This window comes from Alosa sapidissima, chromosome 20 (genome assembly GCF_018492685.1).
Source record: "Alosa sapidissima isolate fAloSap1 chromosome 20, fAloSap1.pri, whole genome shotgun sequence".
NCBI lineage: Eukaryota > Metazoa > Chordata > Actinopteri > Clupeiformes > Clupeidae > Alosa > Alosa sapidissima.
In genome coordinates, this window is record NC_055976.1 from 21,900,879 (window position 1) to 21,919,222 (window position 18,344).

The 18,344-nt window shown below is 43.0% G+C and overlaps 1 protein-coding gene across 4 annotated transcripts; it reads left to right on the forward strand.

Moving 5' to 3' along the window:
* anxa5a (annexin A5a) lies at positions 1–10,441 on the forward strand. 4 transcript variants are annotated; one of them, XM_042075439.1, is made up of 14 exons: positions 1–31; positions 1,268–1,447; positions 1,682–1,714; positions 3,088–3,172; positions 4,307–4,401; positions 5,550–5,663; positions 5,977–6,067; positions 6,903–6,982; positions 7,604–7,654; positions 8,079–8,172; positions 8,324–8,419; positions 8,689–8,747; positions 9,175–9,297; positions 10,018–10,441. In XM_042075439.1, exons 3-14 carry the CDS (start codon positions 1,712–1,714, stop codon positions 10,075–10,077), a joined length of 951 nt encoding a protein of 316 aa, XP_041931373.1. In that variant the 5' UTR covers positions 1–31; positions 1,268–1,447; positions 1,682–1,711; the 3' UTR covers positions 10,078–10,441. The 4 variants fall into 4 exon arrangements, with proteins under 4 accessions (XP_041931373.1, XP_041931372.1, XP_041931371.1 ...); XM_042075438.1 differs by lacking the exon at positions 1–31 and adding an exon at positions 121–233; XM_042075437.1 differs by lacking the exon at positions 1–31 and adding an exon at positions 149–229.
* Positions 10,442–18,344: the final 7,903 nt, after the last annotated feature.

The window sequence follows — 18,344 nt, forward strand, 5'->3', positions numbered from 1 at the left end:
CGTTTATTATATGCCATCTCTGGCGAGGCAGGTAAATAATATTCCTATTGATTATATGCTGAGAGGAGGAGAAAGGGGGGGCGGGGGTGAGAGCGAGATGAAATGCTGAGGCAGGGTGAACTTAAAGTGAACTCTGTGAGGGTAAAGTTTGATAAGGTGCAAAAGAGGTCAGAACTCCCCAACAACACTTCTGGAGAATGCCTGGCTTCTGTCCCCAGTCTTGTTTACTGTAGGTAATTGGGATCTGTCTCTTCGGAATTTCTTTAATATAATTCTACAATTTATCATGTGGACTATTTTAAGATAAAACACGTTGTGTAGGCTACAATGTGTGGGGAAATGGCAAAATAGGTTAACTTTCAGTGAAAAAGAAATGGCGATGGAGTTTGGCATGTCTGAGATAGCCTACGATAGGCTAATACTACGAGAAACACGATGAGGTTCTTCTTGTTTCACTATTTCCTAGAGGTGCTCACCTTAATTAAAGCAACACCAAATAACTTTTCCTCTGTCGCACTATTTGTTTATCCACCACCAGCTTTGCAAATAACGTGTCCACAGACAAGGTAAAATATGTTGCATGATTTTATGAAAGTACGATGTATGCAGTCAAATTTGTCAGTAGAACTACAGATCCGCTACCTGATCCAGCAAACATAGTGCGGTTATAGCCGAGAGAGGGCCGCGAAGCGAATGCAGAAAGTGCCGTTCACCCTGTTACGAGTTGATGAACCAGAACCACTGAAACGATTTTGGAAACATTATTTTAAGGTACAACAAACTCTTTGGGGTTGCTTTAATGACCGATCTGTGTGTGTGTGTGTGTGTGTGCGTGCACGCTGTGTTGCGTTTGTCGAGGCATTGATGCTGGAATTAGCGGTGTAGTGAGAGGCTAAGAGACGACTGTATCATGCAAACATGCCTGTGACTGTGAGGTCGCTGAAGCGTGATGAAGTAAAATAGTAGCTATTGTTTTTTTTTTTTTTCGATTTGTCAAATATTTAGCATCACCGTCTTTATAATTTCGGAGTGTTTTTTATTGTGTGCCATTACACAATGTTATACGTTGGTATAGCCTAATACATCTTCAACACATTGTAGGCTAATAGATTGTAGAGATTTGGAACATTTCGGTTACAGAATTGGACATTGTTGGTAATTTCTTTTCATGTTTCCCCTCTTTCTCAAATCGTAACTAACAAGAATGTCTCTGGAATATAACTTCAAAAACACGTGCGATTTCAAATTACCGGTACTTTCTTCCCAGTTATTTCAGTCGAGCTGTAGACAGTGAACATCCTCCAATAATACGTCATCGCTAACGACAGCCAGTGGCGTTCCATATGAAGTATGGGGTGGAGAAGAAGATGCACAGCAAAAGGTGATCATGCTCAGAAGTTACCCCTGCTGCTAGAGTTACCTCCGAGGTCACTGACTTTCTCAGCAGGTAAGACACTTGTTTCTATCACTTCGAATCTTATGAACTGTGTGTAGCCTACTGGGTCAAATGTTATAGCATTAATTGGCAAGCATCAAATATGTCATGTTTTAATATCCAAAGAGTTGGTTTATGATTTGCATGAGTTCATGAGACTTTTATTTTCAAGAAAGATTGTAACATACACACATTTCTTTGTGAGCTTTAATCTAATTTGTAATCTTTAATGTCATTTCACAACAGCATCCCAGTCAAGGAAAACAAAATTCTAAAATGGTAAGTAACCTGATCCACAGCCTCATTATAAACATAGGCTATCAAAACATACAGCAGCACCTGCAAACGTGTCCTCTGTGTGTCTTTGCATCTTATTCACTGTTACGGCAGATTTACAGTGAGTGTTGCCTGCAAGAAGTATACATTTACAGTGTGTGTGTGTGTGTGTGTGTGTACATCTTTACAGTAAAAGGCAATGCACACTGAAACCATCCTGCAGTAGAAAAGAGGAGAACCTACCTAAGTGTGTAAAAGCCCTCACTAGGAGCCAGTGCTGTGTGGTGGATAACCTTACCTCACAATATCCGTTTTATTACCATGCTGTGGAGTCAATAGAGAAATGGTAGAGATTATTGTTCTGAAGGATGTGTCCTTTATCTGCCTTAATGTCCACTTGGGAGAAAGAAAACAGTTATAGATCACAAGGGCAGACAGGATACAATGGATTTCACTTGTCAGTGAAGCAAGTAGCTTACTGTGCAGCTCTATGTGTTTCACTTAAAAACACCCTCAACTTGCTGAATAAAAATGATTTTTTAGTTCATAATTGTGTGTCCTTATGGCCATGGAGCATCAGAATCCTTCGAAGGGACACCCAGTCAGTCATGACCGAGGGTATCAGATCTCTGGTGACTTAGAAAAAGGGGTCGTGGGGAGGGTGGCTCGGATTACTGTACAGGTAAGACCAGGTGAGAGAGAGAGAGAGAGATAGAGAGAGAGAACCCAAGGCAGACATACACAGTGTCTCAAACAAACAACTTATGATCAGTTTACAGCCTACCTACAAAATATTACATGACTACAACCAAAGATGCATGGCAGCATTTATCTCTGCATTTATCCCAATCCGTGAATTAGTGAAACACACTCAGCACACAGTGAACACACAGGCGCTCGGGTTCCATCTCTTTCATAAGGCAAAAGTGATATTTCTCACAAACAAACTGGGGGGGGTTGCGTCTGGTTAAGAAGGGCGCATCTGTGCACAGCCAGACAGGCCGAGGGGGTGGAGAACTAATAGTGTCATAACTCACAGCTGGCTTATCCAGGCTTTAGTGAAAGCAGCATGGCACACACAGTTTCCCCCCTCTCTCTGTCTTGTTGTCTTAGTAAGGTCACATTGTCTAGTTAGGTATTAGCTGCATTTCTCTGACATTTGCAAATTATATGCATAAATATAATTTGTCTATAATATAGCATCTAACTGAAATGTGAATGCACATACTGTTCTCTGTTTATTTGTATTACTGTGTGGACTTGGGTTAATGTGAATGCTGTCTCTAAGTGAATGATGTTAGCAGTAATCAGTATGCTTTTACTGGAAATACTCTCCATTGATTCTGCATGTCATTGGATTTGTCTTTGTCATGCAGGCATCGGGAGGCAGTGTGAAGCCATTTGTCCACTTCAATGCGAAGCAGGATGCAGAGTTGCTCTACAAGGCAATGAAAGGACTTGGTGAGACATCACAAGATTTGTTAAAGATTGTGTGTGTGTGTGTGTGTGTGTGTGTGTGTGTGTGTGTGTGTGTGTGTGTGTGTGTGTGTGTGTGTGTGTGTGTTGGTTGGGTGGGTGTGTCTGTGTAAGAGAGAGAGAGAGAGACAGGCACACACACTGACAGGGAGAGAGTGAACATCATGTAATTATATGTGAATGGTCCCACATGACTGTAGATGACACACATGGGAGCAATGAGTCAGGGGTGGAGAGGGAAGGAGAGAGAGGAGAGCGAGGATCGAATGATAGCTCCAGTTAAAGAAAAGCGGAAATAGTTCTCGTAACACCTCCAGTTATCACCCATTTCGTTCAAAAAATCTAAAACAACAATGTTTTTTAATACTTCAATGAACCTTACATTTTTCAGTAGCCATAGGTGTGTAGATTTGAACAAAATCTGGTTTGGTTCTTACCGGGGCTTTTACTGACTGAAATATTTACTACGCTCTGAGGTTAGTGCCGGCCTGGTGGGTCGTCCACTTCCACCCTTTCACACGGCACATGAACGGTTAGACCGAGAATTCTCGTCACTACTTCAAAATTCCACTGGAGCTCCAAGCGGATTTGTACACGCAGCCTTGTTTACAGCTCTTCGAGTCACGGCAAAATGTCATTTTTGTTACATAGCTAATTTAGATACACCAATGGTGTGGGTGCTTGCATTTCTATGGATCCGCCATCTTGGTTTGTATAGAAATTAATAGTAAGTGACACATACACGCAAGAGGATGGAAACACGGGACTGGTGGTAATGGGGGGCGTTCCAATACATAAATGTGTGTGTGTGTGTGTGTGTGTGTGTGTGTGTGTGTGTGTGTGTGTGTACTCCTAGTAACACTAGAGCAATGGAAAGTTGTGATGCCCTAATTCTCATTTTCAACCCATTTCAAGGAACAGACATTATCAGAAATGCAACAGTAAACTCCATCAGATACCATCAGCTGATACCAGTTGATCCAGTATACTAGTAGTAGATACTTTCAGCGGCATCCAGCATTAGGTTACTGGGCAGAGCACAGCAAGCAAAAACCATCTGAAACACACTGTTATCCAAGCTCTTCTCAAAGGTTTTTACAACCATATGGCTTGCTACAGGAACGGATGAAGACACCATCCTTATGCTCCTGACTTCGCGGTCCAATGACCAGAGGCAGCAAATCAAGGCGGCATACAAGAAATCCCATGGCAAGGTGAGTCTAGCCCAGCGCCATCAGCAGGCCTATATATAAGCTGCCCACTCCAGAAACCTCTCTACACAGACAGAGCCCCACGGAGTCCCTGCACAGAGCACTTCCATAGACGCCCAGAGGCGGTGTGGGCATGGTGGCATCATAGACACATAGGATTCAAAGGGATTGAGAAGGATTTCTGTGTTTCCAGCATCTGATTGTGTGTGTGTGTGTGTGTGTGTGTGTGTGTGTGTGTGTGTGTGTGTGTGTGTGTGTGTGTGTGTGTGGTGTCTGTGTGGTGTCTGTGTGGTGTGTGTGTGTGTGGTGTCTGTGTGTGTGTGTGTGTGTGTGTGTGTGTGTGTGTGTGTGTGTGTGTGTGTGTGTGGTGTCTGTGTGGTGTGTGTGTGTGTGTGTGTGTGTGTGTGTGTGTGTGTGTGTGGTGTCTGTGTGGTGTGTGTGTGTGTGTGGTGTGTGTGTGTGTGTGTGGTGTGTGTGTGTGTGTGTGTGTGTGTGTGTGTGTGTGTGTGTGTGTGTGTGTGTGGTGTCTGTGTGGTGTGTGTGTGTGTGGTGTCTGTGTGGTGTGTGTGTGTGTTGTCTGTGTGGTGTGGGCCTAACATATAATGAAGGCGAACACCCCCCCCCCTCCACCATTAAGATAACTCATGTCTCCCCACCCTCTCATCCCTTCCCTCCCTCCCTCACTGAGAAGTAATGACCATAGATTAAAATAAACAAATCAATTCTAGACAAGCAGTTTGAGCAACACAATATAAGGGTCTAGGCAGTTTTAAAATATCTCACCACTGGCAAGGGATTTGCAGGGATCAACCAGCCATACACACTGCTTTAGGGATTGCTCAGTTGACAATATTTTACAATAACTTGGAGGCTGAGGTTTCAGTCGATGCTTAGGCACTGGCTTTACTTGGGAAATTTAGGGTTGCATTGCTCTTAAGAGCGTGGAGTTATACTGCTTAGAGGGGATTTCTGTCTTGGAGTTCAAACATGGAAACGTCATCATGGCATGTTTTTGAAACCCTTTACACACTTGGTGGCAGGAAAAGTTGTTTTTAGGGGTTGAGATATTCACATTTTTTTTTTATTCACCACATATTACAAATGCTCGTCCATTCCCCAGTAAACACTATTGGGTTTCAACTGTCTTGCAGGACCTTGTTAAAGATTTAAAGTCTGAGCTGGGTGGAAAGTTGGAGGATCTCCTCCTTGCTTTAATGGCCCCTCCAGCTTCCTACGATGCTAATGAGCTACACAAAGCCATAAAGGTAAAGCAGCCAAGAAAACACAGCTGGTTTCATTTCCTCTCAAGCTCTTTTTCATTCCAATCCTGTCATCCCTTGTCACCATTTTATCACCATTCTGTTCCCTTTCCTTTGCATTATATGAATTGGAAAAAAAAATTAATAGGATTTTGATAGACACTAACTGTCCTGATAGCTGGTGAATTCCTTTGTGAAATCCTGGTGCAATTCTCTGTGACTAGCCAAGTCCAATGGAAAAAGAACAAATATATCACACTATAATAGCCCAACACAAAAGTCTTGCCAATAACTCCAATCTACCTCCTGGTTTTTGCAGGGAACAGGAACGGAGGATGACGTCCTGATTGAGATTCTGGCCTCCAGAGCACCAGAGGAGATAATAAACATCATCAAGGCATACAAAAAAGGTATGGATGGAGTGAACAGAGAGTCCTACACCCCCCCCCCCCCCGAACAGAGTTCTAGAGTTCTAGAGGTCGGATCTGATGACCTTGCGTGTGAAAGCTTTAGGGGAGTCTTCACCTTTTTCTTGTCTTGTGTAAAACTAGCCAGCCAAAAGAATTAAGGTTTCTCACCTTAAGCACTGTGGTTAGAAACCCGAGGAGACTGACCCTTTACTTGTAAAATATGCATGCTAAGGTATCTGAGGTCACCCTAGGTACCCCTTTGGGTCAACATCCCTAAACCATCAGGGGAACTGTCCCAGGAGTTTTCTGATGGACTACTGGATGTAGCTTAATTTAACAGGCGCATGAAGCTTCACATGTATTACCTGGGCCCCTGAAGACAACTGCGTGAATTTGGAGTAAAAAAAAAAGTCTGAATTTCTGCATGTTCATCTGCTCCGAGGCCCTTTGATGGTGTATTTTTAAACAGGAACTCTGACTTAGAAAAGACAGGACAGTTTTGCTTGTCATAATCGCTCATTAGCTTATGTTTAAGGTGTTGTCAGTGGTGGATTTCACTGCCATTAAAAGGCGAAATACAAAGTTCCTCTCATAACAACATGATAAGTGACGTCCGACCCGGAGACTAAAGACTAAACCTTTCAGATCACCTGACACTGTCACCAGAGACGGTGGAAAAGACGTAATTTATGCAAGCTAATTGGATCCTGCCTGACGACCTTTCATAAAACACAACATGCCCAATTTAGGCGGATTGAAGCCATTAACGCCTCTTGTCAGAGATAAGTGTGAGAGGATTTATCTGGCCATTGTCTCATGTTTCACACACACGCAGACCACGGCGCCAAGCTGGAGAAGGACATCATGGGAGACACGTCAGGCCACTACCAAAGGATGCTTGTGATTCTCCTCCAGGTAAGCAGAGAGGCCAGTAGGGAATCAGAGAGGGGGCAGCCAGAGAAGGAGACAGACAGGGGAGAAGAAAAGAGAAGAAAATAGAAAGAGGCGAACAAAAGGAAAGGTGTGCAGAAAGAAGGAGTGAGAGAGAGCGAGGGGGGAAAAAATCAAGGCTAAGGTGTCGGCAAGGAGATCAAGAGTGATGGAGTGAGAAAGGAAGAGAAAAGGAAGCACAGCAGGGGAGGAGGAGCGAAAGAGCAGGGGAGCGTGTGAGGAGAGAAAGAGAGAAAGAGAGCGCGCGACAGGATGACAGAGAGACAAAAGAGATGCCCATCCTGCACTGGTAATGAGAGTGGCATGGTGATGTCACTCGTAAGTAATTAAAGGTGCAGTGGTGGGATGAAATGCTCCTCAGGTGGACAGCCGCGTGTAACTCAATATCAACAGGGGTGACCAGGAGGCTCACCGCCCGAAACTCATCAAGTCGTTCTCAGAAAACAGGCGCCTCTATCACTCATTGCCACTGATGGTCTGACCTTTCTCTCTCTCTCTCTCTCTCTCTCTCTCTCTCTCTCTCTCTCTCTCTCTCTTTCTCTCTCTCTCTTTCTCTCTTTCCACCTCTCTCTCTGGTTCACTCAGGCGAACAGGGAGGAAGGAGTGGATGAGTTGGCAGTGGAGAAGGATGCAAAGGTATGTATGGGGCTCACACCTCACTCACTCGGCGGGGTCATGAAATAGTGATGAATTTCATGGAGTGTGAATACACGTCAACCTACACATTATGACCACACACAACCTGGCATGAGCTGGGGCCCAAAGGTGAAACGCTGCGCTCCCTGAACCGTTGTTAAGGGTAGACTTCCTAAGAGACCCAGGCACTTCACAATTTATAGAAGTTCCTTAAAATAGGTCAACATGCAGCCCCAACTTTTACAGCACACACTTACTTGGTGTATGAGATCATCTTCTGCATGGCTGTAGGGTGGTCTTGTGTATGAGATCCTCTTCTGCATGGCTGCAGGGTGGTCTTGCCAAGTCTAATGATCACCAGTAGGGGGCATGCTGTGATTTTGGGAACGCGCTGACTGATGATGTGTGTAACTCTGCCTCACAGGATCTGTACTCGGCAGGAGAGGAGAAGTTTGGCACGGACGAGGACAAGTTTATCAATATCCTCGGCAACCGGAGTGTCGAGCACCTGCGTAAAGGTATGTTTGTGTGTGTGTGTGTGTGTGTGTGTGTGTGTGCATGTGTATGTATGTGTGTTTGTATATGTGTATGTTTAGTTCAAGTTCAAATATCACCTCTTATGCCAAAACGACATCTGACAAAAACAACCATGTGTATGTGCATGTCAAGTGTTTGAAGCCTACAGAAAAGTGGCTGGGTGTGATCTTGAGGAAAGCATCAAGGAAGAGTGTACAGGGAACCTAGAGAAGGTGTTGCTGGCTGTGGGTAAGAGAGCCCTCAGGTCCTACACCTTATTTGCACTCCTACTCCTGTAAGCGTCAACATGACCGGTCTTAGATTACACCATTGGAAAACCAAGAGGAGCACATACGGCTCGTATCCATTAACCATAGCCACTAACAAAACACACCACTTCAGTATGCAGACATTAAGGAGGACCTGAAACCTGAAACAGATCCATTTTGTTTTTGTCTTCTTGAACTCAATATAGTGACAATCCAATATAATGTGTTTTGTCTTGTCTCCCTTTTTAGTGAAATGTATCAAAAGTGTTCCTGCCTACCTTGCTGAATGCGTCCATGACAGTATGAGTGTAAGGATCTATATTGTGTCAAAATGAATAGTATCCATGAGTTGTCATGGATTTTCCTCAACACTGCTGAACGTCAGTTGTTCTGCTGGTCTTGCCATAACACCATAGGAAGACCTTCTCCCTACAGTGTGCTGTGCAAATCCAATATAATGGAAAAGCATGCCGAACGTTCTCTTCAGAAATATCCTGTTGATACACATTGACCCAGCTGTAATGTGTTACAGCTGATTACATGTTGCAAAGCCTTTTCGCTGCCGTAGTGTCTTTCTCAGACTACTTGTGTCTAAAATAGTCTGCTTTGTCTCAGATAATCTCTTTTGTGGAGCTCTCACGATAGCAGGCTGAAAGTCTTCATGGTAGCTTTAGACTGAGCTCCAGTTGTAAACGGTAAACAGTGCTTGTTTTAACTTTGGCCCTGTTCTGTTAGCGTGCGGGCACGGATGACGGGACTCTGATCCGGATCATGGTGTCCAGGAGTGAAGTGGACATGCTGGACATCCGAGCCCACTTCAAGCGCATGTATCGCCAGTCACTTTACACCACCATACAGGTGAGGTTGGAATGAGCTGACCAAGAGGGAGCAATGAAGCAGCACCACATCTTCTCTAGTTCTGAAGAATAAAACACACTCCTACACCACATCTTCTCTAGTTCTGAAGAATAAAACACACTCCTACACCACATCTTCTCTAGTTCTGAAGACACCTCCAGGAAAGACAAACAAGAGCAAAATAAAACACAGTCCTACACCACATCTTCTCTAGTCCTGAAGACACCTCCAGGAAAGACAAACAAGAGCGGAATAAAACACAGTCCTACAAATAGCACAGTGGAATAGCAGTGAGTCAGTCTGTCTGTCTCTGGAGGGACTTCATCAGTCTAGCAGCATGGTGCTTCTTCCCCCCTTCCTCCCTTCCTAGGGGGGCCATTGAAGCTCTGTACTCACAGACATGATAACAATAGGTGAAGTGTCTCTATGGTGTGTGTGTGTGTGTGTGTGTGTGGGTGGGTGTGCATGCTTTGGTCTGGGATAACTAGGTCAGTGATCACTTCAGGGTGGGACAATATAAAATACTCATCAGAGTAGATGACATATGTCCCATATATCATAAATAGATGACCTATGACTCATGTATTTTTTCATTAATTTCTTAATGTATATGTTAATTAATTAGCTAATGAATAAGTTAATTAATTGATTAATTAATGGCCTTGTGCTGCAGAAGGAACATGGCACCGCTGACCTGTGTGTTTGTGCTTGTGTTGTCAGGAGGACACAGCAGGGGACTACCAGAAGGCGTTGCTCTACCTGTGTGGAGGAAATGACTGATGAAATGACTTGCCTTTGGGTTTACGTTTGGTCAGTTTGAAGAGATTCATTCTGAGCTCACTTTCTGTCTGTCATTCCAAGTCTTCAAATACCTCAAATATCTTTTATTGTTTGGTTGCTCTCAGGTGACAGTTGAGTATTTCATAAGAATTTTGAATTGAGAAATAAGTGCTTTCTTGGATGCCTTCCTGTTTGGCTATGTATCATAACATGAATGTATAATAGTGCATATTCAATTTCCAACAAGTATTCAATCGGTTACAGTGAAATGATAGCACGTTGTGTTGCAATCCTGAGTAAACAAAAGCCTTTAACAACTGTGTATGTATCATATTCTTATTATAAGTATTGAATAACTATATTTTTTCCATATTTATTCAGTATGTCACAAATATGAAAAAAATACTTGTTGGAATGATAACTGTGGAAAACCTCTTGATGAATAAATATTTGGATTGCACTCAACATGGTGTGTGGTAGTAAAATACACAAGTTCCTAATCTTACCACAAGGTGGCGGAGTTGTGTAACATTGGCGACTAGGGAGAACTCCTCTTTAGAGCAGTACTCCTCAGTGGTGAGCAGAGATGTGGTGGAAGCATAATGGTAGAGCCCTAAAATAACTGCTACAGAAAGGATCTTCATTTGCTGAGTGACATTTATTTTGGACTGAGCCTGAGTTCAGAGTAATGTCTGCCAGTTTTAAGTATATATGTATCAGCCACAGGCAGGAACAGAGTGTATCTGGTTCGCTCGCTCTCTGACTGTTACTGTGACACTGGTTGCTTTGTCTGGGAAGACAGAGCCCTACTGCCCAGGCATCCCTTGGGGACCGACTCTGTAGACTGTATGTGTGTTGCTGACCGCAGCAGCAGCAACGCGCTTTGTCCTCTATTTCCTAATCAGCCATCCATCTCTGCCCAATCAAGCCGAAAAGGAGCCCTTCGCTTAATGAAAGGGGCCACTCATCCAAGCCCTCTCTTTATTGACCCTCGGCTGTTCAATAGGTCCGGTGCAGATAACGGAGAAACCTTATGCAAGAAGTAGACTGCTCCTCTATCTCTTAGCGGGTGCTGCTTATGTAATGGAGCTTTAGAGAGGGACTGTCAGCTGTGATAGAGAGAGCCCTGTGGGGTGTGGAGTGGTACTTTATCATGTTTTAACAGAGAGACGGGGAGACACTCTGAGGACAGCTTTTCATCACATGTCATTTCATGCACATACATGCGCATGTGCAGAGACATTTACCCTCAGCACAAAGTACGCACACACAGACACACACCCATATCAACACACGCAAACACACACACACACACACACCCTACTAAACATGCACACACACACAGACACACACCCGCACAAACACACACACAGACATACACCCGCACAAACAGGCACACAGACATACACCAGTAAAAAACACACATACATCGTCATTTAACTTAAAATGTAACACTACATCAGATGTTAAGTTTTTCTCGATTGCTCGATTCCACTTGGTCTTCATGAACACCTTCTTTGCACAGCAGAAGTCATCTCTTCCAAATGCATGCTCACACGTTTTCAATGGGTTCACACATTTCTCACACCCTTTTGCAAAACAGTTGACACAGATGTCATTCAAAAACTCCAAACTCTATTGGTTTCCCTGTGCTAAACAAAAGGAAAACATGGATTGCTGATTGAAGAATTGTGCAAAGGAGTTTCCCTGTCAGTGCTGGGCCCTTAGAATAGTCCTACCCCCCCCCCCCCCCAGCGGTGCCTCTAGTTGACACAAGCATTAACGTGATTGAGAAAAACTATTATAATTATAATATAGTAATTTGGCTAATTTTAGGTGTGCAATCCTCACAGACACCACAATGCTAATAGAGGGAGAGCAGATAGCTAACAAACGTTCAGAAAAAGTCCTTTTGGCAAATTTGAGGAAAAGTCGGTAAAGGGGCTATTTCACACAATTTGAGGGTGCTGAATGCAAATATGTTGTTTACCAAGCTCAATTTTGAGTTTTAAGCTTGATAATTAGCATAATTAGCATTATTCACATAGTTTTTGGTTTTGCCATCAGATATCACAGGAATTGAAAAAAATAAGGCATTAATATACTCTTTATGTATCAGATATGTTGTAGGACAGGACAGGAATTACCCCGATGACCCTCAAGTAGCAAATGAAAATAAGCTAAAATTAAAATCTAAATTGAAATAATAGCTAAAATTCAGTATGACGTTTAGAAACAAAATAGATTCCTTGATAATAAGATAGAATAGTAGGTGACTGCTCTTTTTTCTGTAGAAAGTATTTTGTCACTAACTATTATGAACAGTTGTCAGTCTTTACAGAGGATTTACACTGTATTTTTTTTTTTTTACTGTAAAGGCGACTGTGCTTGCCTAGTAACATCTCACTGGTGCTCTTTTCTATCATTCAAATTCCAGCCATGCAGAAAAGTGGAAGAGTGTGCATGTTTGAGTCGTGCTGAAGAGTGCTATGGAGATTGCATTATTTGTAAAAAACACCATTGCATATGATGCTGAAAGGGAAGTGGACCTAGGACAAATCCTCAGCTATGAACTGATTATTGTCCCTGTACTGTAGCTATTGCAGATAGCGATGGTTATTTGTGAAGTGGAAATAAGTCATCCTCACTCAAGTGCTGTCTATGTGGAATGTCCAGTAGTGATCACTGCAAAAACTGCTCATTCAACACTGATAGTAGATGCTCAAGATCTAGTTATGTCTTTAGGACAACCATCTGACTGCAGCACATTTAAGAAGTGTGCATGAAAGTTTGTAAGAAACGTTTGTATTGTTGTTTGGTATTTGTTATGTGGTAGCAAATGATGTTAACTATCAAAGAAATAGACCTAATGTAGGAATGCACACAGATATTGCAACAGATAATGGTGTAGGCCTATCTGATTAAGACCTGAGTGGTTGAAACATACTTATTAAATTACACTGGGAGCAAAGAAGACTATCTTCACTTTTTTCCCTTTGCAACTGTCAACAAAATCCCATAAAAACGGGAAGGCCTAGGGTAGCCTACATCAAAGATTAGGCTCTTCTGCATAGCATTAAGTGATTCGCATGCAGTAATTTGAATACTGACCTTGATCTAGCCTACTTTGGCTATTTAAAGGTAATTTATTGCCAAAACAAAAATATAAATGAGCTTTAACAAACAATAAAGGACTTATTCACACACAAACTACTATTTTACTGATAATTATGTAGGAAGTTTAGAAGTTTAAAACCAAGAATTGACCAAAAGTGCATCAAATTCAACACAAATGACTCAATACACTTGGAGGAGGCCTGCGTCCTTTCTTTTCCAGATATTTTTGGATTTGGATATCATTTCAGTATCGAGTATCAAGATATTTATGGCAGGTATTGTATCGAAATCATAATTTTGGTATTGTGACAACACTATGCCAGAGCCACTCTGTTTTCTAGATGTCGAGGATCGCAGGCTCTACCACCAACAAGTGATGCTGCTCAATGGCATATTAGAAGAGCACATTATCAAGCTCTAGTATGGAGGCAAGCACACATACCAAATCCAGTGTTACTAGAAGTAAAATGTTTTTTACTTGTCGGTTGTTGCTGACGGTAGATGCAGTTCTGCATTAGGCTTATTCCCGCTATCTAAGTTCATATGTACTGTAGGATATATTCTGAGTTGAAGGTTATCTGTGCAACTTGTTATTGTGATGAAATGCATTAAACACCACATGAGTGACTCACTATGTTAGCAATAAAAATATGGTTGTGTTTTGATTAGAATTTCTGATTACACGTTAACTGTAATCATGTTCCCATTAAATACGTTAATAAACTATAGTATGGCTTCTTTAATGCTCAAACATGTATTTAGAGAACACTTTTATTTGGTTTTAGTGATTACTTTTGAAATCAACCCAATTTAGGGAAAAACAAGCAAAAAAATCACTGTTTTATGTTAAAATGCTGATTATGCAGCTTAGAATTGAGCTTGGTAAACAGAATATTCAGAATCAGCCCCCTCAAATTAGGTAAGAAGGGTGGTTTACCAACTTTTCCTCAAATTTGCCGTCAGAAGTTCTCTTCTGTGAAGCTGCTCTCCCTCTATACTGTAATGCTTGTTGATCACACTCTGAAGAAAGATTGCAGTTAGATACTGTGTACTCATAGATACTGTGTTAGTGGATTGCTACTGAGTCCTCTGATTGAAATTCTGTTCTAATTGGTTGCTACTGTAATTCTCTAAGTCAGTGTAGCTTAACCTCTTTACAGTAAACTACAGGGTACCAATTATTGGTTTCATTGAACAAACAATGAAATGTTTGTGAAGGAACTTACACTATGTGTGTGTGTGTGTGTGTGTGTGTGTGTGTGTGTGTGTGTGTGTGTGTGTGTGAGAGAGAGAGAGAGAGTGCTTGCATACCTCTTAGTGCATGCTTGTGCATGTGTGAGTGTTCATGTGTATGTGCTTGCATTTGCTCGTGAGTGTGGGTGAATATCTGTGTATGTGTGCACTTGTGTGTCTGAGTGTATATTTGTGTGTGTGCATGCAGTGTTTGAGAATGACTTAAGTTGGAATAAAACCCAGAACCAGTTCAGCCCTAAACCTCTTTGCTGAACTAAACCCCTTGACTGGCACAGTTTTCTCCAAATCCCAACACGCATCCATCAGGCGAGCGAATGTGCTCCTGGCGTGTCAGTCTTTTAAGGCTCCAAGCAGTAACAGGGTCAATCCCTCAGCCAATGGCATTGCACAAAGGCGAAGGGTGTTGAGTCAGACCACCTCAGTCCACATAGATCTAATACTACAGGCCGCACCCCATCGCCATGCCAACTGAAGCGGAGGGGGTCTGGTGTAGTGAGAGACCAGTAAGATATAAGTATATCTGTGTATGTGTGGATGTGTACTAGATTTCTGTGTGTGTGTGTGTGTGTGTGTGTATGTATTTTATTGTGTGGGTGGGTGGGTATCAGACAGAGAGAGTGAAAAACAGGGAGCGAGACTGATTTACTGTGACATAACAAAGAGGTTCAAGTTGTAAACACAAACAGAGCACCTGACTCATCGCTACAAAGTTTACAACAATGTCATTGTGGTGCTGCCAGGTAAACTTTGAGCTTCCCATCCGAGTGCTTTATGTGGCAATGCTATTCACAACAGAAAACCGCTTTTCCTCTCTCCTCATTTAGTACAGCTGAATCCTATAATAAGTAAGTCTGTACCAAAATCCTGCTTACACACATCCTACCATTCAGCGAGACAGAGAGAGAAAGAGAGAGAGAATGTGTGTATGTGTTTGTGTGTGTGTGTGTGTGTGTGTGTGTGTGTGTGTGTGTGTGTGTGTGTGGGACAATGAAGATGAGTGAGAGGGAAAGAGAGGTAGGTGGGATCAGTAAATGACCATGGGTCAGATTCAAGCCTGGGTCCCCTGGGCGCTTTAACCCTAATGTGGTATGGATGCTGCACCACACCTCCTCCAACCAATGGCAGTGCTGAAGACCCAGAACAATCCCTCTCACCCGGTCCACACTCCCATATCCTCCTCTTTTGAATACATATCTTAGTTTTCTCTCCTTAAGTTTAGTTTGGTTTTTTGTAACTGCACCAAAAGACAACCACACCCTTTCCAAAAGAGGATTAGACACCATTATTCCAGACATGTTTAAGTCCATGTCTAATCACACCTTTCCTCTATTAGGTGGCGCAATACTCCCAACCCCTTATTACTGTAACGATACCCAACTCGACTTGAAACAGTTAAACACTTTGCTCTGATGTTGCCATGTATTTGTTCTGAGGCAACAGGTTGTCTGAGAGCACAGCAGCTGCCTAGTGCACCCCCAGGTGAAGGAACAGCCGTGCGGCGGCTCCTGACTGGGGTGATGTATGGACCTAATTAGGCGCATATCCCCAGGTTGCACTGCACCCGTCGTCCAGCACCTTGGAGAACTGAGAGAGTGTTGGATCAAAGACAGGCTTGTTTCCATGGCGATGCTATCTTCCCCCTCTCACACCAGCGTGCCAAACATGGTGTTTCTGGGCAAATATTATGCTTTTAGTATGGTATGTTATATACGTAGGCTGGATTTCACCCAGAGTTATGCAATTTTGTTGCTTTAAATTCCCACAAATGATCTCTCACATTTTTGTGGGATGTGTGGAGACATACTGTACATGTATATGTATAGAAATCACATTATAGCTGTCAACTCTATTCCCAGAGAGCATGTGCAATAGCATACGACATCCCCACTCGGTTATGTCATTTGCAGAATAACTAAATGCCCTGCCGCGGAGGGAAGCAAATACTCGTCTGTGGTCACAGTGACATAAGCAGCCTGTCGGTTTCTGCCTTTCTCTTCTCTCCCCCATACATTCTGTCTGGTGCGCTGCTGCAGGCCATGGCCACAGCTTGCCCACATGTTGATAACAGTGTAGGACTCCGGGCCCGAGGGGAATACAATCACGTGGACTGTACATGCCAACCAAGTCATATCAACAGTAGATTCTCCAGCCCTGATGAGATTCCCATGTGACCACGAGTCTCTTATAGAGATCACAAAATGTACAGACTCGAAACCTTTACTGAACAGCCATAGCCTTTCTGGTTTGCGATAATATGTAAACATTCTATATGTGGATATGATTACCCTCCTTTCCGAGTGGTTACTATGGAGATTTGAGTATTCTGCTAGTTTACCACAGAACATACATCAGACTCTCTGACATAAGTACAAGAAGTTGTCAACTTTAAATATGATTGCATGTAACAGAGTAAGAAAACATTGAATGAAAAAAGTCTGTTGCTAAGTAAGCACCCAGTCATCCCACTGGTGCCATGAAATCTGGAACTGGGACAGGACCTCAGAATGCTGGAATGTAGCTGTGTTATTTGGATCACATTAGCGTAAGATTTTAGCACTTGCTTCCATCCTGCAGATATATGGGTGATCTTTAACGTGTACTCACTCAACCCCAATGGGCATCATTTGGAGAAGAGTGTCCAAATGGGCGCTTTTCAATCATAGCAGAGTGTGTTCCCTTGGATATGTTAAAGGCCATGCAGCAGGAAAGTAAATGAGCAGAGCCTGGTGAGTTACAGGCTTGTCTAGAAACAATCTGGAGTGTAGTTGTTATTTCTAGCCTCTTGAAGCACCTTTCATTCACAACAGCTTGTTTTCAAAAGTGTTAGCCTGAGTAGGTGATATTGAGGCACAGGTTGATGATAATAGGATTAGTGGTGGTATAGAACAGGAATAATGATGGTTATCAGTTTAACTTTGCTCTGGGTTAGGAAATAATGCTTTTCTACATAGTAGAGGAGCCAAAGGTGTCACATAATGCTTTTTTCAGCATGAAACCTTCAACTGGGCCAGGAGGTAAGATCTCGTAGAATGAGTATGTGTATGCGAGCATCTGTCTGGCTTGGGAAAAAATATCAAGACCCATAGACCACTAGGGCAAGAATGATCCTAGAAGGGTCATTGAAGATGAACTGTCGATGTTTCCAAAGAATTCCTCCAATACCTTCAGTTTTCCTATATCTACAATTCTAATAGTTTCTCCTCTATGGAAAAGAAACTGTGAATTTTTCATACAGAGTAGAATGACCATGCTGCTGCATGAACAGCTTTGGTCAGAAGGTCATGTGGATGTATTGAGGGGTCAACCCAACATTCAGGAAACGTCTTTAAGAGGTTCATGTTGGGCTTGAAAACAAGAGGGACCCTTGTGTTGGTTCACCCCAGGAACCTTCTGACCTGGACCAGAACCATGAACCGCTCGCTGTCTGGCTGACCTTGACCCTTGACCCACTGTCTGGCTGTTATTGGTCTGTTTGGTTATTCTGGGTGAGTGTGAAAGGTGTGTTGAGAGTGGAGGCTCTTGTTCTCACATGAATCAACCAGCGATGGGAATTCTAACACAGAGGTGGAGCACAGCTGGAAGACTTGCTCTGACAACAAACACACAGAGACATGCTCTCTCTCTCTCTCTCTCTCTCTCTCACACACACACACACCCACACACACACACCACCATACACACAGAGAGACAGAGAGAGAGAGAGAAAACATGTGCATCCAGGATGCACATGTTCTTTAGGATGAGTCTAAAGGCCCAGCACTGACAGGGGCCCCCCAGAGAGCCCCCCCCCCCCCCCCCAATTATCTAGCAGCCCCCTGCATACAAGTGTGCAGTCAGTTCTGCAGACTCATATATGCCCAGGCAGCTTACATATGTCCAATCAACATGCAATCACA

Coding starts and splice junctions, on each gene's coding strand:
- anxa5a (XM_042075439.1), top strand. Junction 5,664..5,976: donor AGCTACACAAAGCCATAAAG/GTAAAGCAGCCA, acceptor TGGTTTTTGCAG/GGAACAGGAACGGAGGATGA. Junction 8,420..8,688: donor GAAGGTGTTGCTGGCTGTGG/GTAAGAGAGCCC, acceptor CTCCCTTTTTAG/TGAAATGTATCAAAAGTGTT.